This window comes from Nannobrachium achirus (genome assembly GCF_963921795.1).
Source record: "Nannobrachium achirus genome assembly, chromosome: 16".
NCBI classification, from domain to species: domain Eukaryota; kingdom Metazoa; phylum Chordata; class Actinopteri; order Myctophiformes; family Myctophidae; genus Nannobrachium; species Nannobrachium achirus.
In genome coordinates, this window is record NC_137823.1 from 40,228,491 (window position 1) to 40,250,135 (window position 21,645).

The 21,645-nt window shown below is 43.0% G+C and overlaps 1 protein-coding gene across 1 annotated transcript in view; it reads left to right on the plus strand.

Annotated features, from left to right (window-relative positions):
* Positions 1 to 21,645, plus strand: part of rad51b (RAD51 paralog B) — a 117,814-nt gene that overhangs the window by 49,544 nt on the left and 46,625 nt on the right. The window contains exon 9 of the mRNA XM_080743986.1: positions 8,972 to 9,050. Coding sequence (XP_080600112.1) covers positions 8,972 to 9,050 — 79 coding nt within the window. The remainder of the gene's footprint in view (positions 1 to 8,971; positions 9,051 to 21,645) is intronic.

A 21,645-nucleotide genomic window follows, 5' to 3' on the forward strand; every position in this document is an offset into this window, starting at 1 on the left:
CCATTTGTGGGTCACAGACCGATTTTATGGGTCACGAATAGAGTAAAACCCCCCGCGTTGTGAGCTTGTAGGTGCTATAAAACCCCCCGCGTTGTGAGCTTGTAGGTGCTATTTTCACTAGTTTGTGTCCCAGGGCAAACATCTAATTTCTCTTCTGGGTCACAATTAAGCTAAAATGTTTGAGAACGATTGTTTTAGAGGACCCCTCTTAGAGGTGTTTTCCCACTAAGAAACCTTGAAAACATGAGCCTAGCATCCCTATACTGAGTGTGTCATAATACTGTAGGTGAACATTCAACAAAAGTATGTGAATATTGGGCCAGAAATAGCAGATCTACAAGCTTTGCAGACTTTATTTTCCACTTAGAGATTTGGTGTAGAGCTGTGGTCAATATGGTTTAAGTGTTTATGGCAGGGGTTTTCAAAGTGGGTGACAGACAGGGCACCCTGGGGTGCCGCTACGGCAGTCCAGGGGTGCCGCGAGATAAGTTATTTTCAGTCAGTCCTAACCAAAATGGCTATTATCTCAACGTTTTCCTCGCAACTTAATCACTAAAATATCGTCACTGTCGGGCAGAAACCTTGTATCTCCAAGTTTCAAATGCGTACGTCTTTTGGTAAAGCAAAGCCCTTCTTCATCATACAAGACTGTCGCACAAAACTAGTGAAAACAGCCGATCTACAAACACACAACGTGTGCTTGTAGATCTTCTGTTTAGTACATTTTATAGACGATAAATACAAAACGAACAGTTTTGGACATACAATGAAAATAATTATATTGTAGGGGTGCCTCGGATTAAAAAAATATTCATGGGGTGCCCTGAGACAAAAAAGTTTGGGAACCCCTGGTTTATGGTACCCGTTGCTCTCTGCGGATCCCAGGAGAACCATTAAATCACTCACAGCTTTTAGAGTGCCATGGCCCATGGCCAGCGCCACACAGTTTGTATAAGGTTACCAGAATTGCCGCGGGGCAGCGAAGAATTTGCGTCAAACCTCTGAAAGATGCCAACATGCCCATGTTGGTCGGTTTGCATCACCCGCTTTGTTTAAAATGTCTCTTCATGAATGTGCTTTTGGTCCGACGGTTGTTCCCTTGTTGAGTCTTGCTGTCATTGAGTGTCTGATATCCAATTTGCATGTGTTTTTCTTTCTCGTCTGGATTTTTCTCTTTTTTTATTGCTTCTTTCAAGGTGAGATGTTCTTACAAGCCCCTTGCTGGGATTTACCGATGAAAGGACTAACCCTACATTTTCACAGCAGTGAAGTCAAGCTGAAATTTCAATGAAAGAACAATTTGAACCACTTTCAACCTGGAAAGTGGCAAAATGTGTGAGCATCAATTGGTTTGCAGACTCTTTTTATTCTCATACTGTTACTGGTTTTGGTCCAGTACCCAACCTACTGTAGTAGTTTTGGAATGTGCATGTCCTTTGGCTGTTTCGAAGTTTGGTGTAGAGGGGGAAAAAGAGCAGACTAAGTACGGAGTGAAAGGTCAAGTTTATTAGGTATTGAACGGTTCAAGTGGTTAAATATCTGAAAATCCAAATTGACATGAATCCAAAATACACTGATGACCGTGCTGTCAAACAATGAAACTGTATGGAATCTATGAACAGGTTGTGGGGGGTCCCTGGCACTCCCTGCTTCATCTCTCTCTCAACTAAGGGGTCCTTGGCCTGAAAACGTCGAAGCCCCTTGGTCTAGCTTCTTTGAAGGGGAGATGTTTTCACCTTGGTGGTTTTTATTCTCACAACAAATGCCTTTGCCTGCTCTTTCTCAGGTCATGCTGCACTCCAGAGCCCTTTCATGATCTAAAGCAGACAGAATCCATTGCTGGCGGTGCGTGGGCACCAACAAAAGCATACGAACAGGAAATAATTGGGGGCAAAAACAGGATGGCCAGAGTTCCTGCATACAGTAGACGGCTATAAACGCTGCAGAAATAATGAGGAGATCAGTCATGTGACTCATTGTTTTGGAAACCTTGGGTCAATCACGGGCTCATGGTACGCTGTAGCAATCTTAACGTCAAAACAATGAGGCCAAATTTGCCCGAATCACTGTTTTTCCAACCCGAATTTTCACTTCAAGGTGAACTCCATTGCACCAGGCCAGTGTTTCTCAGTGTAAAGGGACCCATATCGGTCCTCGAAGGGGGGCCCCAGGGGGTCCCAAGCAAAGTGGGAAGTAGTCTAATTCCACAGATTTTTTTATTTTATTTACAGTTATCACAACAATCGCATTTATCATATAAAAATGACTGTTCTGATCACACATTTCACACTCTCCACTGTTATCTGAGCACCTACAGTACCAGTAAGACTCCCTAATCGGGAGATAAGCAACCGTCAGGTCGCATACACAAACTTTAGAAGGCAATGGTAGGCAATCAGGAGGGAATATGGGAAATGGGACAGTTCCATGTTGATGACATGACTTTAGAGATATTGTGTACCGCTTTGCGTGATTTTTGGGCCAAATCTGTAGGAGCAGTGTTCAAAAATGTGTTTTGCAAAAATCGGCCTGATGTGAGAAATGCAGCCAAGGAGTGTGTGTGCAAAGTTTGGCATGGATAGGGGTAACGGTGGCGGAGATATGAGTAGGGCAAAAGTGTGACGTGACTGACTGACTGACAGACGGCCGGTGGAGGTTTTGGTAGTAACTGCGACCTGACGGTCGCAATTAAATTACATCAACAACTGTCATCTAATCAAAATTCAAATGGAGGTCTGTGGCTTAACTCATACCCTGCCAAACCCGAGGAACCCGAGAATTTCGCGATGTCCCTCCCTGCCACGCCCGAGGAACCCGAGAATTTCCGCCATTTTGAAGAAAAAAAAAAATTTTTTTTCAAAAAATGTTTTGGGACCCCAAAAAACGTTAGTAGGCATGATAGCGATCGCGAAATTGCTTGTTTAACCCCCATACAACCCCCATACAACTCAGGTAGCAGACCTCCAAGCTCACAACAGTGTAAAACATAATGGCTGCTATCTCATGAATGCCTGAACGGATTTCCATTCGGATTTTTTTGTTTGAAAGCTGTGAGCAATGTGGACACACGTGGTGCATTATCTAGGCATGGGTGTGCATGATCCGTGCACTATGAATTACATGGAAGTCTATGGAGACGAATGGCAGTTAAAGAGTACGAAGGTATTGTTAAATGGCAGCATATGAGTTAATATGTAGTCTCACGTAGCCAGGCGAGTATATATTTTCGCCTTCTGGCGGCGACTAAATTCAATGAATGACCGAAAACTGGGTCCAAAAAACAACAGCATTGCAGGAGCGTTGCTTCCTTCATATTGCTACAACATCAGGATTTGTTTTCAAATGTTGGTGTTGGTTTTTCTCCACCGTTCAAACACATACAGCTTTTCACAGATTTTCCCATTTAGTCTGGCCTATGCAAGAATATATGGTAAATGGTATATCCAAGGCACTTTACACTGATTGTGCATTACATTCAGCCATTCACACACCTACTATGGGGAAACCATGCAAGGAACCAACCTGCTCATTAGGTGCAATTAGGGGTTCAGTGTCTTGCTCAAGGTCAAGGACACTTCTGCTAGTGTTGTCAAAAATATCGATTTATCGAAAAGTATCGATTTTGAATATAGTATCGATTTTCAATATTACTTTTCCATAGTTTCAATAATATCGATATTATCGATAATATCGATAATATTGATCAGTTTTTACCTCTCTCGTTGGTTTACACCAACATTAATTTTATGTGTGTCCTTCCTACTTTGGCTTATTCCTAGTTATTTTAAAGGCCTATTTGTACTTGTGAATGTGAAAAAATCAAAGGCAGGCCTTTAAAGTGCACTACCATCTACCTCAAGAAGTTCTGTATTTTTCTTTAAATAAAAATAAACATTTTTGCACTGAAATCGCTTTGGTTGTGTGGTATCGAAAATGGTATCGAGTATCGAAATGTTTCAAAATATCGTATCGAAGTTAGAAATCCAGTGTCGTGACAAGCCTAACTTCTGCACTAACTCTGGGGGAGCCCACGATCGAACTGTTATAGCTCTACCTCCTGAGCCTCTGCCGCCTATTTATTATGTGTCAATTTGAGGGTCCTGGACGTGAGAAGGTTTGAGAACCACCGCATAAGGCTGTCTGTCACATTTGCCATTTTCTACATCACTTGGAGGTTTTCCGACCAAAGTTGTCTGTTTTCTAGCTTCTATTCCCAGGCACAAGAGACTGCATGTTGAAGCAGTCAGCATGTTTAAATTGCAGTGGGTGGGGGGGTGTCTTAGATTATGAATCAAGAGAAATTAGCTAGAATTACTGTTTCCCCCTCCCCCCTTTCAACTTAAAGAAGGGTTGAGTTGTCACTTTGACCCACTACGGGTCTCCATGTGAGCTTTTTGGCTATAGGCCCAGCATCTCTTTGCCTGCTATTATGAAACCATTCCTAAGTACATGTTGAAGCAATATTTAAAGCTGAAATGGTGGTGGTGTGGAATGATAGCGGGTGGGGGTCTGGGATTAAGAAAAACAACCACAGTGCCCAGTTAATGGGCTTGCTTTTGGAGGGGGGGCGGGCGGCGATGGCGGGCAATCCGAACCCAAGCATTTATCTCCACTTAGGGCCTAACGGGCTGCAGATGTCTGCTGTTTTCTTGATTTCTGGTTAAAAATAAACTCAGAGTGCTATTTCACAGTGGATTAGATTACCTGTGGTCGGTAATCAGTTATTTTGGCTAGACCCCCCCCCCCCCCTACCCCCCAACCCCTCTCTTGAATTAGGCCGGTGTGAATAATGCAGTCTCAGTTGATTCTCACAGGCATGCAGAGCTGAAGGACTGTGCAGACCGCGTCCCTCTTTGTGTGTGTGTGTGTGTGTGTGTGTGCAGGGGCGTCACAAGGGGGCGAAAAGTGGGACTGAGTTACCAGGGCCCAAGGTGGAGGGGCCTTCATTATTTTATAGCTATTGGAAAATAGCAGATATACGCGCTCTGAGCTTGTAGATCTGCTGTTTTTGAAAAGTCGTGAAAATGTGTGCAAATCTTTGAATATATATGTATTTTTTAAGCCAACATTTGTAACTCAAATATTGCTTCTGGGGGGTCCCTGGAACAAAATATTTTGAGGTGGGGTGGTCTGTGGCCAAATACATATCACTTTGGGGGTCCTTCACAGCACGGCACTCGGTGCCACGCTGTGAGCTTGTATATCTGCTATTTTTCAATTGTTAAAGCAGGGGTCTTCAACGTTTTCAGGCCGGGGACCCCCAAACTGATGGGGAGATGGAGCAGGGACCCCCTACCACCTCGTAGGGTGGGGGGGTCGGGGCTACGACATATTTTTTATTTTAAACATGTACAAGTTACAGCGAGCAGGGTGGGCCGTACCACTACCATTTCTAAACATATTAATTAACGGAGAACCAATGTCAATAATATCAACAATCTGTCAATTGCATAGTAATCATGTATTCAAGCTATTCAAAATGGATAGAATCATGATTTATTTTTAACATAAATGTGAAAAATGGCAAAAAAAAAAGAAAGATTTTTTTTTTTTTTTTTTTTTTTTTAAGCAATAATTTCGCGGACCCCCTGCAGTACCTCCGCGGACCCCCTAGGGGTCGCGGACCCCCTGTTGAAGACCCCTGTGTTAAAGCACGGGTCCCCACAGTGAATCCTTGTACCCAGGGCCAGAATTTGGTGCGACACCCCTGTGTGTGTGTGTGTGTGTGTGTGTGTGTGTGTGTGTGTGTGTGTGTGTGTGTGCGTGTGCGTGTGCGTGCGTGTGCGTGTGGCGTGCTTGTGTGTGTGTTTTGAAAACCGCAGCCGCCACAATAACATGTCATTACCGTGATGGACATGTCTCCATGTGTGTGAAGCGTGAATTGCGTTTCCTTTTAACAACCTAAACCTAAAGAAACACTGCAGGCGAACGAGTCTGGGGCGTGATTGTTTGAGTTCTGCGGTCTGACTTGGTTTACTTTGAAGTTACGCTCTTAACATTCGAATCGCATGTATAGAGGCGGGGTTTTTGCTCATGTTGGTTTAGTTTCTATTTGACAAAATATTTTTTGTTATTGGTTTCAGTTTTGGGTGGTCAGAGCCTAAAGTAATTATCATTAGATATGTATTTATTTATTCATTATTATGCATTCGTGAAAATTGAGCCGGACTGTTGAAAACAGAAACGCGTAAGAACTTGCAAAATATTGATATGCCCAAAATGGGAGGAGGTAACAAACCTAAGATTTTCTAACTGGACACCACAGTGAACATTGTTTGTTTCTGCAATATTATATGTATTTCCGCAATATGCAATTGACCATATTCACACAGAGGCCATCTTGCCATTAAGTCAATGAAATGCCACCCTAGTTGCCACCTGGTGTAGGTACAGTTTTCAATGAAAATGTCAAACATTGCCGCCAGGTGAAGCAATGTGCCGTGGACAGTTTTGAATAGAAGTTGTCTGAACGATGTTAGGAGGTACAAAACCTCTATAATCAGTTGCTGAGCGACTATGAACACAACCTCATTGCAATTATTTAAGGGATCGAGCGAGATGGCACACATATTGTCGACTGTGTCTCTAGAAGATCTCTAGACAAATGATGTCAAAGCCGCTGTCGGAAGTGTATGCAGTGAGCAGGGTTTAACGTTCAGAAATCAGAGTGGAGACGCAGCGAGTAATAAAACACTTTTGTTCTTAGCAATCTTTGTTCGTTTCCGCAAGCCCTGCTGAGGTTGAATTGTTTTTGTCTTTCTATTTAATATGCTGCCAGCTTTAATGGACCAGCAGTTGCAGACCATTGCTTTCCTTTCACAATATCTTTCTTTCAATAGGATTGGGAATTTGTAAAAAGGAAAACTGAGCCTTTTCTGGCCGTCAAAAAGGGTTTGTGCAGGGTTGCAGTGGAATGAATGCACCCGCAGGATGGCATGAGAGGTAGTAATGAGTGAGGGGAGGATGAGAGGGACAGCGGGGCTTTAGCCATACCGTTTCCCCCAATTCACTGGTTCTCATCCTTTTTATTTTCAAGGACCCCCAGTTTGATATGCATTAGGCCACTGTTTCAGACAGTGGGTTGGGACCCTTCTGTTGGTCACGGACCAATTCTTGTGGGTCACGACTCAAGTCAAAATGTATTTTCCTCCAAAAAAGTAAAATATAAAGCTTATATTAAAAAAAAATTCTCCTCCCTAAAAGAAAATGTATTTTTAGAATTAAAAAGGAAGATCATTATCATGTTATATATGAGTAACTGGTCCCATATACATCACTGGCCAGATTGCCAAGAATGTCACCCTGAGGTGTCTTACTAGTATGCATAGAGCCTCATTCCTTTGTTAAATCACCCTGGTGTGACACTACAGCGTTTGTAAACGTTGTGGAGGTGTGAACTTGGGGGTTGTTTTGCATCGATGCATGTCTGTGCGCGCGAGAGGCGTGACGCTGACTCTGAAAAGATACGGGACGGCGTCTACACGCGTGACCGGACCGATGCAACGATGTTTGTGGCCCCAGTCTCTACTGTAAAGCCTGCGGTATTAATTCAGCTCTTGACAGTGTACAAACGGAACTAAATGGTCCTTTGGGTTCCATGTGTACACACTGTCAAGAGTGTACAGACCTGTACGTTTCAAGTGGTCCCCGAATCTGACGTTGAGAAACTGATCATGTCGTCACTTTTTTTTTTTTTTCATAAATTAAAGCCCTACTTCATCATACAAAAGTGTTGCACAAAAGTAGTGAAAATAGCAGATCTACAAGCACACAACGGCTCGCGATGCGAGCCGTTGTGTGCTTGTAGATCGGCTATTTTCACAATTTTAAATCGTTTTTAAAATATTTTAAAAACAGGAAGGTTTTGGACATACTGTACAAGGTTTCCACCCGACAACGGCGACATGAAGCCTGGTCAAACGTCGGTGCCCCATGCCCTGCTAAATCCATAGCAGAGCACTTCTGCGCACAATAACATACTTTAGTTTTCACACCCCAAAAAAACACATTGACTTTCCCATCTGCAGACTGCATGACTAATGAATGGGCAAATGTAAGTATTGCCCAACAGTGAACTGATGTTATGTTCATATCATCATTGATTTGCCAACATAGCTCTAATGCAAGAGGAAGTGCTTATGTTCCGTATTCCCTATAAAAAAAAAAAAATCTAAAACAGGGCTCTTCAATTTTTTCTGGCCAAGGACCCCTTAGTTGAGAGAGAGAGATGAAGCAGGGACCCCCACAACCTGTTCATAGATGTTCCATATATAGGCCTAATTTCATCGTTTGACAGCACAATCATCAGTGTATTTTGGATTCATGTCAATTTGTGTTATCAGATATGTAACCACTTGAACCGTCAATACTTAATCAACTTGACCTTTCACTCTGTACTTAGTCTGCTCTTTTTTCCCCCTCTACACCAAACCTCTTTGCCGAAAATAGGTGATCTACAAGCTCACAACGGCGTTGTGAGCTTGTAGGCCGCCTATTTTTGGCTAAAGTTCTCAGAATATTAACACTATGGTTCAAGTGGTTAATATAAAAAAAGGAGAAAAATGTTTCTGAATTCAGATTTGGAGGACCCCTTGTAGTAACTCTGAGGACCCCCTAGGGGTCCCGGACCCCCTGTTGAAGACCCCTGTTCTAAAACAGCGGAGCTTGTAGATCTGCTATTTTTCAAACAGTCTGAAAATGTTTGAAAACCTTTGGAGATATTCACCGATAAATACATGCCCGACATAGGGACTTCAGGTTGAGAGTTGTTAAAGATTGGGACTGTTGTCAAATCTCTCTCTCTCTCTCTCTCTCTCTCTCTCTCTCTCCCTCTCTCTCTCTCTCTATCTCTCCCCCCCCCCCCCTCTCTCTCGCTCTCTCTTGCTCTCTCTCTCTCTCTCTCTCAATATACAGTGTTTTAATAAAGGTGCTTTTAAAGGTCAAAAGGTCTCTCTCTCTCTCTCCCCTACAGATAGTGATAGCCAAGTCACCTGTGGCTGCATGTTCTGTGCTGAACTACACAGTGGAGAAGCAGGGAATCTGTCTAAGTGGTGAGTGGCCAGCACACGGACATCCGTGTGTGCGTGCGTCTGTGTGTGCACGTGAGTGTGTGTGTGTGTGTGTGTGTGTGTGTGTGTGTGTGTGTGTGTGTGTGTCACATTCACCATGGAGAATGCGAATAATAACACACACAGCTATATAAGCTATCTGACCTGCCAACAAACCCTGCTGATTGTTTTCCATGTTCATGTCCATGTCCGTGTCTATTTCGCCAACATCATGCAACCGTGTGATATGGTTGACCTCATCCTCACCCCGTGTGTAACGGCGTCCGCTTGCACTACTGTGCTCCAGTCCAGAGAGAGTCCAGTCTTTCAGTTATGTTTTTGTATTTATTTACTTATTTTCTCTCCCAATTTAGTGAGTTATGCCAATAGAGTGGCAAGGTTTCTAGTCCCAAAATCCAGAAACAAGTTTGCCTTCACTGTAGGAGTCACAAAATGTTATCCTGAAATGGCCAGACTAATATCACTGCGTAGATATTAGTGAATCTCTGTGTGGGGCATTTCCGAGGGGCGATTTAAAAAAAATTAATGCCTGTGGGGATAAACCCAGCCCATATTTGCATACTGGGCCCTGATTGGTGCCCCGACAATTTAGGGGGCAGGGAAATCCAATCACAACAGAGCGAGACCAGACCAAATCTGCCAAGGGCTATTTGTTCTTTTTGCACTTGCAGTTACAGTACGTCTGGGTTCCAACTTCCAGGCTAGCAAATAGATCGCCCTCCCCACCTGACCTCCCCACCTCGTTTTCATTGAAACACACGGACAAGCCGGATGCACCAGAGTCAAACCCCAGTCTCCATCAGAATTAGTTTGTTATATTGTCACAGGTTTATAGGTATAAATCAGTGGGTGAAATATAAATATATATATTTTTTTATGCAAGCTCCATCATTTCGTGCAGTGGTGGTGGGCTGGAACTTTAGTTAGGTATGTTGTTGCCGTGCCTGCGTCTCAACATTTTGGGTCCGGTTCGGGAACCACCATGGGTCCAGATGGCCCCTTCACGGGTCTGTTAACTCAGAAATTAGCGCAGAGGAGCAGAGCAAGGGGACCGAGATAATGGCCCCCCTGGCCTTATACAGTTAGACGCTTGTGCGGTGACAGCGATTTTTCCCCTACGCGCGGAGCTCTGCCAGCCTGGCCTTCCCAGGCAGTCCCATAAATAATCCTGGAGGCAGTAACAATAAGCGAATTCCCAGGCATGCAGGATCTTGTGAAGGTGCTTTAACACTCACTCTCTCTCTCTCTCTCTCTCTCTCTCTCTCTCTCTCTCTCTCTCTCTCTCTCTTCATCTGTCTCTTCAAGCTAGGACTCACTCTCTCCTCTCATCGTTACTGTTGAGCGGTAACCTTGTATCTCCACATTTCATGTATTTCATGTATTTTTTGTCTTTTCCCCCCCGTAAATGAATGGCCTACTTCGCCATGCTACAGTACCACACAAAGCTTTTATAGATCTTCTATTCTAAGGGCTGTATTTTATTGTCTTAAGCACCAGCTCTTATGCCTTAACCAAAAAGGCCTATCCATACCATCATCGACCACCGAACCTTTCGTCGGAGGGTTCCGACTTTCCGACGTGCAGCTTTCCGAATCAGTGCCCATACCCTAGGTGGGGTTGGCAAAAGGGCCTTTCTCTGTGGAGTTTGCATGTTCTCCCTGTGTCTCTTTCTATTTCCTTAAAAGTAAGGGTTTTGGACATAAAGTACTGTACATTATTATTGTACAAGGTTTCCACACGACTGCGTGTAGGATCTTGCATGGTTGCTTCTTTTATCACACACTGTCTGTTCGGTGTCTTTCTCTCCTACGATTGTTCTTTCTTTCTTTCTTTCTTTCTTTCTTTCTTTCTTTCTTTCTTTCTTTCGCATTCATTTATTGGTTTCATTTCTGCTTTATTGACTGTAAAGGGGAAGAGGATGATAAAAAAAGATGGCTTAAGGTGGGAATAAAACTGCACCACTTTCAACTTTCCGACCCTGTTTTGTGAAAATGTCTCTGACCTTGTTGAATCTTACCCCTGACTACCTCATACTACAGTATATACTGTAAAAACTAACACCAAACTAGCTAACGGTAACGCTATGCTCTTTCACAAAATAAAAACTAAGCAAATATTGCTTTAAAAACGAATTAAAACTCACTGAAAATGAAAACATAAATTCGAAACAAAGTAAAAACTATAATAACCTTGCAGATCCCACACAAACATACACTTATAAAACCACATCACACTTCCTCTGCCAAGACTATGGGTTCAACTACAAATCAGACCTGGGGGCAAAAAAACTAAAAAGGATAAAAGTTAAATTGCAAATGATTTGTTTTGACTTGCCCAAAGTTCTTGAGGTTTATTCGTCAGATGAATAAACCTCTTTAACTCAGAGAGAAGGTAACCAAAATGAGCCCTTCTTTTACAGTGGATATCAAATCTGATGATATATCTGTCATCTGTTTCTCAGCAGTGTTGTTTTTGACAGCAAATTTTGATTTAGTTTTAGTCATAGTCTTTTGAATAAAATGTCATTTAGTTTTAGTCATAATTTAGTCACCTGAAAAGTTTTAGTTTTAGTCTAATTTTAGGCGACTAAATCTACAGTTGATTTAGTCAACTGAAATGTATGTCGGCAGGCTTGATGGCATCCTAATGACTGGTTTTACACTTGGTTACGTGCTGAAAATAGCCGAGCTACAAGCTCACAATGCGTTGCAGCGCGACGCGTTGTGAGCTTGTAGATCTGCTATTTTCAGCACGCAACACCTGAGAGCAACCAAACATGAAATGACTCTCTTCTCCACTAGTCCCTCCCTAAGTCTAAGTCTCCCTAAGTTTTAGTCTAGTTTTTATTTTGTTGACGAAATTGTCAATATATTTAGTCTTAGCTTTAGTCATCACAGCGTAGTTTTTATTTTGTTTTTATTTTGTTTTCATCAGTGAAGAAAAAACGCAGTCGACAAACATTTTTCGTCATAGTTTTAGTCGACAAAATCAACACTGTTTCTCAAATTGGCTCAAATTGGGGTACTAGTACTCATAGCCTGATAGGGAACTTTGGGGTACTGGAAATTGCAAGTGTGGTTGCCGTGATGCAAGTCACAGTGGCAATTTGAATTTTCCCCATTCAAGTCAGTGGGGAAATTTAATTCACTAATAAATTAATGGCCATATTTGTCAGTCATGCCCATATATGGAGATCCAATATTACAGTATACCTACCCATATCTTTCAATGCCCATATATGGACATACTGTGTCAGTCTCATGTGGTCTATGATGTCAGTCATCTCCACATTTGGGAAAAGTTACAATTTTAATGAAAGTCAATGGAGGAAATTAATTCACGAATAAATGTATATAAATTAAACTATATAACGTATCTCTTAGCAAAATGCAAGGAATCGAGTCCCAATGAAGCTGGTCTATTTGACATACGGCTCAAATGTGTGCAGCCAAAACTGTGGGACAAACTTTTGGGGTTACCCTATAAAGAAGAATAAAGTACCATAGTCTGGTTGCTAGGGCAACCACACTAATGACACAGAAGCAGTATTTTTAAAACCCACACACAGACGTAAAGGGTGTTCAATAGCACTGATTTACCAGTAAGACTCCCTAATCGGGAGATAAGCGACCGTCAGGTCGCAGCGTGATCTTAGGGCAAAATGTGTAAGAGCAATATCCAAAAATGTTTTTGAAAAAATCGTCCTGATGGTGGCGCTATATGGGACAGATCCATGTTGATGAGATGAGTGTAGACATACTGTGTACCGATTTGCGTGATTTTAGGGCAAAATCTGTAGGAGTAGTGTCCAAAAATGTGTTTTAAAAAATCGGCCTGAAGGTGGCGCTAAATGGGACAGCTCCATGTTGATGGCTGAGTGTAGAGCAAGTGTGTACCAATTGGCGTGATTTTAGGGCAAAATGTGTAGGAGCAGTGTCCAAAAATGTGTTTTGCAAGAATCGGCCTCATGGTGGCGCTAGAAGAAGGCCAAGTGAGAATTGATGGGTGGAGGTTGTGGTTTGGCAGGCAAGGAGTGTGTGTGCAAAATTTGGCATGGATCGGGGCAACGGTTGCGGAGATATGAGCAGGGTAAAAGTGTGACGTGTGACGTGTGACAGACAGACTGACTGACGGACTGACTGACGGACAGCTGGTCGAGGTTTTGATAGTAACTGCGATCTGCGGTCGCAATTAAAAACAATAAAAAACGTTTAAAAATTGAGATAGCTGCTGGTTTCTATCCGACAGGCAGCGACGGTATGACGAAACAAGGAGACCAGAGCAGGGACAGATGTCTTGACGGGACCGCTATCAAGACATCTGTGAACTGCTGCCTGTCTCCGTGGGCGGACAGTCTGTCCCACAGCCCCAATTACCAGCGTTACGTAATCGGCCCCAAATGGAGACAATGTGTGCTCGATAGGGGGAACGGGAATGGTAATGTAATCATTTAATGAAACCAGAGACCAAAGCGAGCCAAAACAATCCCCACGGCCAGGGTGTCACACTTAACCACTCGTCATCGGTTGTCACGTCCGTGGAAGGGGTTGTGGGGGGGTGGTGGTGTGTGTGTGGTACATTCACTGATCTCTAATGCAGTGTTTCTCAACCTTTTCAGCCCCCCCCCCCAAATAATAATCATTTATTTGAACTGGGGACCCCCCACACCCTGACAAGCACTTGGAATGTACTGCAGGAGTTGAGGCATTACATTTATTTTGACTTGGTTCCACAGATAAATCGTGCTATTTTTAAAGTATTATTTGACAGTTGGGCGAATGTTTGAAAAATATTGTGTTTGTTGATTACTCTTGATGCAGTAATGTTTCGCTTGTCACTTCACTAACATTTATCAAAACAGCAGCGGTGTTTATTTGAATCCCTCGTACGAACCGTGGTCACGGTTCGCAGGCTGCCTGCATATCGCCTCCAGATGAAAAGTGAGAAACAAAGTTGTCATCGAATCTCTCTACCTTTGATCCCACAAACACCAAAGTGAAGGGGAAAAAACAGATAGGCATGTGTTTTCCTGCTTTACTAACACAGCGTAATAATAACAGGTGATCTTTTAACCCAGGGGTTCCCAAACTTTTTTTGTCTCAGGGCACCCCATAAATATTTTTTTAATCCGAGGCACTCGTACATTATAATTTTCACTCCCAGCACCTTATATTTATAGCATATCGTCGTTGTCGGGTGGAAACCTTTTATGTCCAAAACCGTTGGTTTTGCATTTGTCATCTATAAAATGTACTAAAATAGTGAAAACAGCCGATCTACAAGCACACTGTGCTTGTAGATCGTCTGTTTTCACTAGTTTTGAGCGACAGAGGTTTCTGCCTGACAGTTTTTAGTGATTATGTATATATTTTAGTGATTATGTTGCGAGGAAAACGTTGAGATAATAGCCATTTTGGTTAGAACTGTCTGAAAATAACTTTGTACTTCAAGTTTTAAATGATACTAAATATTTTTTCAAGTGTCTAGATAAATTCCAAATATTATCAAATGATCTCGCGGCACCCCTGGACTGCCGTCGCGGCACCCCAGGGTGCCCCGTCACCCACCTTGAAAACCCCTGTTTTAACCACTTTAACCCTGGCTTCCCTGTTTTGGGCAAAGTTTGTAAGAAATTAAAAATGTGTGATTTTAGTTTTAGTTTTTATTGCTGAAATAGTCTATGTACAAGCACACAATGAATCAACATGGTGTGAGCTTATAGATCAGCTGTTTTCTCGATTTTTACGTCAAAGTATATAGGGCTCAAGCGGTTAAAACGCCCCCATCCAAAGTGTAAGAATGGAGCTGTGCTGTGAGCATGTGAACCTGGCAGGCAGAGCTGGGTGAACAATAAGATTGCTCTGAAACATTTACGATTTCCAACAGAAACACAATTCTGGGAATGGCTCCCAAGAACTCCAGAGCAGCTCTTTTACAAGGCTTACAAAACCTACCTGTCATCGCACATGCAGACACACGCACACATACGCACACGTTACATAGGCTACACCTACTGTCACAATGTGTTGCATCCCGAGTGTTTTGTTGTGATCTTATAGATTGTAATTTTTTATTTCAACTGCTTTAACTTTCATTATTTTACACTATAGCTGTTCAAAAATAGCAGATCTACAAGTACTTTGTGTCAAGCCATGAGCTTGTAGATCTGCCATTTAAATCTTTAAATATAGGCCTACATATAATTTTGGGTACATTTTGGTCATTGACATGATATGAATAAGTTTGAGAACCACTGACATAGAAACATAAATTTTTCAGAAAACTGTTATAGCATTTAGAAGGTTTTAATGGGTTAACCCATTTCGCTGGAGACCCCCTGGAACCCCTGTGGGTCCCCAGATCCCACTTTGAGAACCAGTGGTCTTAACAATAGCCAATCTACAAGTGTGGATGTTGTGTCATGCCGTCGTTGTACAGTAAAGTATAAATCAGGCCTCGGGGTCTGAGAGTCCAGACTGATTAGAATGGCATTTCAAACCGCCCAGGAACATGGTTCAAAATCTGATTTGCAAACATTTTTGTGGCTTTGTTGCTGTTCAGACTTGATAAAACCAGTGTGATTCCAATGTGGATGATAGGCCAAAAATCGGATTTGGCTTACAGATCTGTCACTATGAGTGTTTAATGTAAATCTGCAACTCTCTGGGTTAAAATAACTATTTTTAGAATGTAGATTTGCGTCTGAAAGACAAAAATCTCATCAAATTGGGGGTCCTTGAAAAAATAAAAATAAAGTAATAATAAGGTTGAGAATCACTGGCCAACAGAAGAGCAGGCAGCCAGTGGGGGTTCAAAGAGGATCCTCTTTCATTGCCTTCCCGTCTCCAGTTGACTGGATGTTCTGGAATATTCAGTGGGCTCTTCTTTTCCGTGAGAGGCTTCCAAGGTGATGTTTCCATATGGATACTGATGAATACAATGCTCCCTGACGAACCTGAGAGAGAGAGAGAGAGAGAGAGAGAGCCCTCACAGGGCTGAGAACATGTCTTGGCTAATGTCAAATGTCGGTTGACGTCATTTGGAAAAAGGGCACGGTCAACACCAAAATCACAATAAACATTTTTTGTTTTGTTTCCATTTTGTTATTGTGGTCTCACTGTATCATCTCACTGTGGTGAGATGATAATAGTAATATGACTACTCTCTAAAACCACCAACACGTTAGGTACAGAGTCAGACTGCACGTTGAAAAGAGATCAATCACAGAGCAAAAGAAAAAAAGACTGCCTGCTTCGCTGGCAGACCAGCATCGACCTATGTCTCTGATTTTACACAGATTTTACGATGGCCTGAGAATGAAAATGATGCACAATTAATAAGATACTGACTCACTGACAGACTTAATCTCCCACAGGGATGAGCCATTTAGCCATGTTGATCCAGCTGTACGTCAGACCAAGAAGCAATCAACCAAAAATCTGAACTGAAGCGATCATTGAGATGGTCGCCGTGGTCCGTGGAAGTGAGTGTGGATGTGCAGAGATTCATCTGGTCTCAAAATGAAACGGTTATTAAATAATAAAACTGCAGACTGGCTGTCTTCTCTAGCTTTGTACGCCACTTGAAAACGGGCCAGGCATAAAGGCACAATCTAAAAGCGGTAATTTATTTGGCAGAAGGGCAGCTTCAGTAGTGAGTGAAATCCATATTGTACAAGACAATAATGATGATGAAGTAAAGCTAATTTGTATTGTGTCAGTGGGATGAACACATCAGGCAGGTTTGATATTCAGCAGACCTTGCTTTTCCATGAGAACGCTCCAGGATGATGTTTCCATCTGAATATGCAGGGGGAAGAAAACACTACGTGATAGACTGTAGTCTCTCACACAAATTAACTACAGATTTGACTGGTTGATCCAACGGATAGACAGTACTAACACAGTCGTTCTCAAGGTGGGGTAGGGGACCTCCAGGGGTCCTTGGGGGAGGTCCCCAGCAAAAAAGGAAAAAAAAGAGAGAAGACGTTTTTACTTAGGATCCAAATAAACCCTTAAAAGTCTGTAAGCATCTGCACTGAGAGGCATTGTGAGCTTATTGATCGGCTATTTTCGGTAAAGGGGTTTGGTGTAGAGGGGGGAAAAAAAGCTTAGAGTATAGAGCAGGGGTCTTCAACGTTTTCAGGCCAAGGACCCCTTAGATGAGAGAGAGCCGAAACAGGGACCCCCACAACCTGTTCATAGATCCCATATAGTTTAATCGTTTGACAGCACAATCATCAGTGTATTTTGGATTCATGTCAATTGTGTTATGATATATTTAACCACTTGAACTGTCAATACTTAATAAACTTGGCCTTTCACTCTGTACTTAGTCTGCTCTTTTTCCTCGCTACACCAAACCTCTTTGCCGAAAATAGCCGATCTACAAGCTCACAACGCCTCGCAAAAAGGAGAACGTTTCTATCACACAAAAGATGTGGAGGACCCCCTGTAGTAACTCTGGGGACCCCCTGTTGAAGACCCCTGGTATAGAGTGAACCCTAACCCTAACCCTGACCATTTAACACATATGGTGCCAACCCCGAGTTTCCCGAGTTTGTATTGGTACTAGTGCTGTGCCAACCCCAAGTTTCCCGAGTTTGGGCCATTTTTGAAAAAAAAAAAAAAAAAAAAAAAAAAAAATCAATTTTTTTTTCAATTTTTTTTTTTTCAAAGATTTTTTTTGGACCTCCAGAAATGTATTAGGCATGATCGCGATCGCGAAATTGCATGTTTAACCCCCATACCAACCCATTCTTTCAAACATGGCAGCCATGTTTGTTTACATCTGAAGAAAACATAATGGCTGATAAATCATGAATGCCTGAACGGATTTCCAAGCGGATTTTTTTGTTTGAAAGCTGTGAACAGCATCTACACACGTGGTGCATCATCTAGGCATGGGCGTGCAGTTTTTACACACTTGCACAATTACATGGAAGTCTATGGTAACCATAGCAATGCGAGACATTGAAGAGAAAAAATCATTGCAACATAAGTGTTAAGTTGGGAAATGTCTGAAGATACACGTGAACTTGAATCCAACACTGATGACAGTGCTGTCAAACAAGTCTATGAAGATATCTATGAAATCTATGAAAAAGTTCTATCATCAGGGGCACGGTGGCGCAGTGGTTAGCGCTTCGCCTCACAGCTAGAAGGTCCTGGGTTCGATTCCCGCCGGGGAACGCTGTGGGTGCTGGGGGCGTGTTTCTCCCTCCACATCATCAGCGCCCACACCCTAGGTGGGGTCGGCGATAGGGCCTTTCTGTGTGGAGTTTGCATGTTCTCCCCGTGTCTCCTAGGGTTGATACCCTCACAAAAACATGCAGTAATCCCGGTCTCAGTAATGCCTCCCCCTGGCCAGCCGGGGCGCTTGATGGAGGGGAAAGGAACTGGTTGGAATAACGTGTTCCTTCCACGTGCTACGTCCATCCCGGGGAAATCCCCCCTGTCAGGTGAAAAGAAACAACTTGGACTACTCAAGGAAGCATGAGGTCAGTCTGTTGTCTCCCCAGGCGCGGCAGAGGGAGAGCAGAGCCCAGGATTACATAGGCAATTGGCAATTGGTGAAAATGGGTTGCAAAATCGTGGGATAAAAATTATAAAAGAAAAAAAAGAAAAAGTTCAATCTGCAATGCAATTTTATACATTATACAGTGGGGGTCCCTGCTTCATCTCTCTCTCTCTCTCTCAGCTGAAAAAGTAAGGCCTGGGTCCGCTATTTCGTTCCTCCTAGCTGTGTTCCATCCTATCACTGAGGCAGCGACGACCTGGCACAGTCCAGTCCGTTGCATCATAGGAGACGTGGAAACCCCATTGTCTAAAAAAAAAAAAAAAAAAAAAAAGACAAGAAAAGAGATTTTTGTTTTGTTTTTTTCCTTCCCACGCCGGGTTGATTTCTCTGCATTCTGTGGCCGTGGAGGTCAGTGAACCCGGCTCTTAATGGGAGCATGACACGGAGACATGGCAGAGCATTCTTCTTTCGGGGAGGGCCCCTAGGGTGAGGATTAAACACTTCGTCGTCCTCCTCAACCCCTGATCTTTTTCATCCCTCTATAGTATAATTTGATCACCCTTTGTGCCCGCGGCGGGGAGAGCGAGCGATAACGTTACAGTTGTCCCTCCTTTTTGTTCTGTGGCTCCTCCGGCACGGCGGTGGTGGCGTGGTACACATAACCCACCGCCCCCTTTTGTCTCTGTGAGGCTGGCGCAAAAGACACGGACGCGTCAGCAACTTATCGCCACTGTCTGTCGGGCAGAAACCTTGCTTCTCTCCCAAGTTTCACATTTTGTACGTTTCTTCGAAAAAGTAAAGCCCTGCTTCAACATACAAGGCTGTCGCACAAAATAGCAGATCTACAAGCACACAACGCCTCGCATCGTGAGGCGTTGTGTGCTGTTAGATCAGCTATTTTCACTATTTTAACAATCTTTTTAAATGATAAATACAAAGCGAGCGGTTTTGGACATACAAGGTTTCCACCCGACCACAAAGTTATGCTTATGGCATTCAAACCGGGAAAGCATCTGTGTCATTTTATATTTTAACCACTTTAACCATCTTTGTTTTTTATTACTTTGGCTATAATAATAATAAAAAAGCATATATACAACATCACATGAGCTTGAAACATTTTAAAAATGTGTGCAAATCTTTGAATTCATATATATTTAAAGTGAAAATTGTTAGCTCTAATCCATGCTTCTGGAGGTCCCTGGAACAACATTTTTTTAATTCATTCGTGTGTGTGTGTGTGTGTGTGTGTGTGTGTGTGTGTGTGTGTGTGTGTGTGTGTGTGTGTGTGTGTGTGTGTGTGTGTGTGTGTGTGTGTGTGTGTGTGTGTGTGTGCGCATGTGTGTGTGTGTGTGTGTGTGTGTGTGTGTGTGTGTGTGTGTGTGCTCGTGTGTGTGTGTGTGCTCATGTGTGTGTGACTGTGTGTGTGTGCGTGTGTGTGTGTGTGTGTGTGTGCGCGTGTGCGTGTGCGCGTGTGCGTGTGTGCGTGTGTGTGTGTGTGTGTGTGTGTGCTCATGCGTGTGTGTGAGAGAGATTCTGACTACTTCTTCCACCACTGCTATCTCTAGAGCCGTATAAATCAAAGCCCAGCCACTGTCACACCTCCAGACAAAAGGGGCAAGAAGAAGCCGCCTCTTTACGATCATCACAACGTTTGACTTTTATTCTTATACAACCCCTGATGCACCCGCTTTAAGAGACATGTGTCTACTGACACCGACGGAGGGTGCGGCCAGCGTTTTAATGCGCCGAGGGCTGTGAGACGGCGAAGGCTTGGCTGATAACGGTCTCTTTCTGTCTGGTTCTGTGGTGTCATTATATGATCCTTCTAGGGACACGAGGACTATCTACGGTCAACATGTAGCTCTAACCTTTGTTTGAAGGAGAAGTAGGGGAAAGGTGACTGCTGCTAGTTCTTTACATGGGTTCAGAGTTCTGTGATGATTGATTGAATACTTACAGTTTGCAAAAAAAGAGGATGCTAAAAGCATAAGGAAAAGGATAACCCAAGAAAGCCCATGGCTTATATCCGGGTCCTGTGTATTTAATTCATTGAGACATTTAAAGAGGTGGTGTCATAGTGTTGTACTTTTTCTGTTGTGCATGTGTCTATGGACTTACTGAAACATTACTCTAACTAGCCCTTACCCGTTCAAAGATATGAGCTCCAAAATGATGTGCAGTGTGTGGGTTATGGGATGTGCACTGTGCACACAGTATATGAGGGATGGAAAGTAACTTTAACTGGTGCTTGCATGATGTAGGAGCATCAATGTAAGAAACCCGTTTCGTTTAATGGCTACAGAGATACTGTTCTCCCCCCCCCTACCCCATTTTTAACACTTACTGTACTTTAAAAAAAAATAGTATAATCACTAGTAAGACACCTCAGGGCGACCTCTCCCTATTGGGCGAGGTCGCGACATGTCTTGGCCATCTGGCCAGTGATGTATATCGGACCAGTTACCCATATATGGAGACCCCTGGAACCCATATATGGAGATCCATTTACTGTATTTGGAGATAAGCTGTGAGAGCCCAAACATGCTTACTCAGTTATTCGTTATGTGAAAGTCCTATGATGGTTGCTGTGACGTTTCACATACTAAACTTGCAACCTACGGTCGCAATTATTATCACAAAACAAACGAAAATAGCCTTTCTACAATTGCACAACGCGTCCGGTAGATATGTATTTTTTTTCTCACACTTTCACACACACTCACGCAGCCTCCACCGCTCAGTTCACACGGGTGTGATTTTTGAAAAAACACATTGAAAGAATTACTGGTTTGTATAAGGCATTTGTAGAATCGGCCCCCGGGTCTTAATTAATTATTATTTCTAAACTGGATTACAGAGGGTAGAATAGTGACTTTGACTGGCCTGATCTCCTTGCCAGATCACTCCCAGGCCTTGTTTCTGCTGGCTCCGTCACGTTGCGGTCCAAACCAAAACGGATTTGTTTGTGGGATTCAGTTTCACTTCACTTCCTCCAGTCAGTGTTTTCTCCCCCCCCCCCCCCCCAAATCCTCTTTTCTCTCTCCTCGCAGCAGCG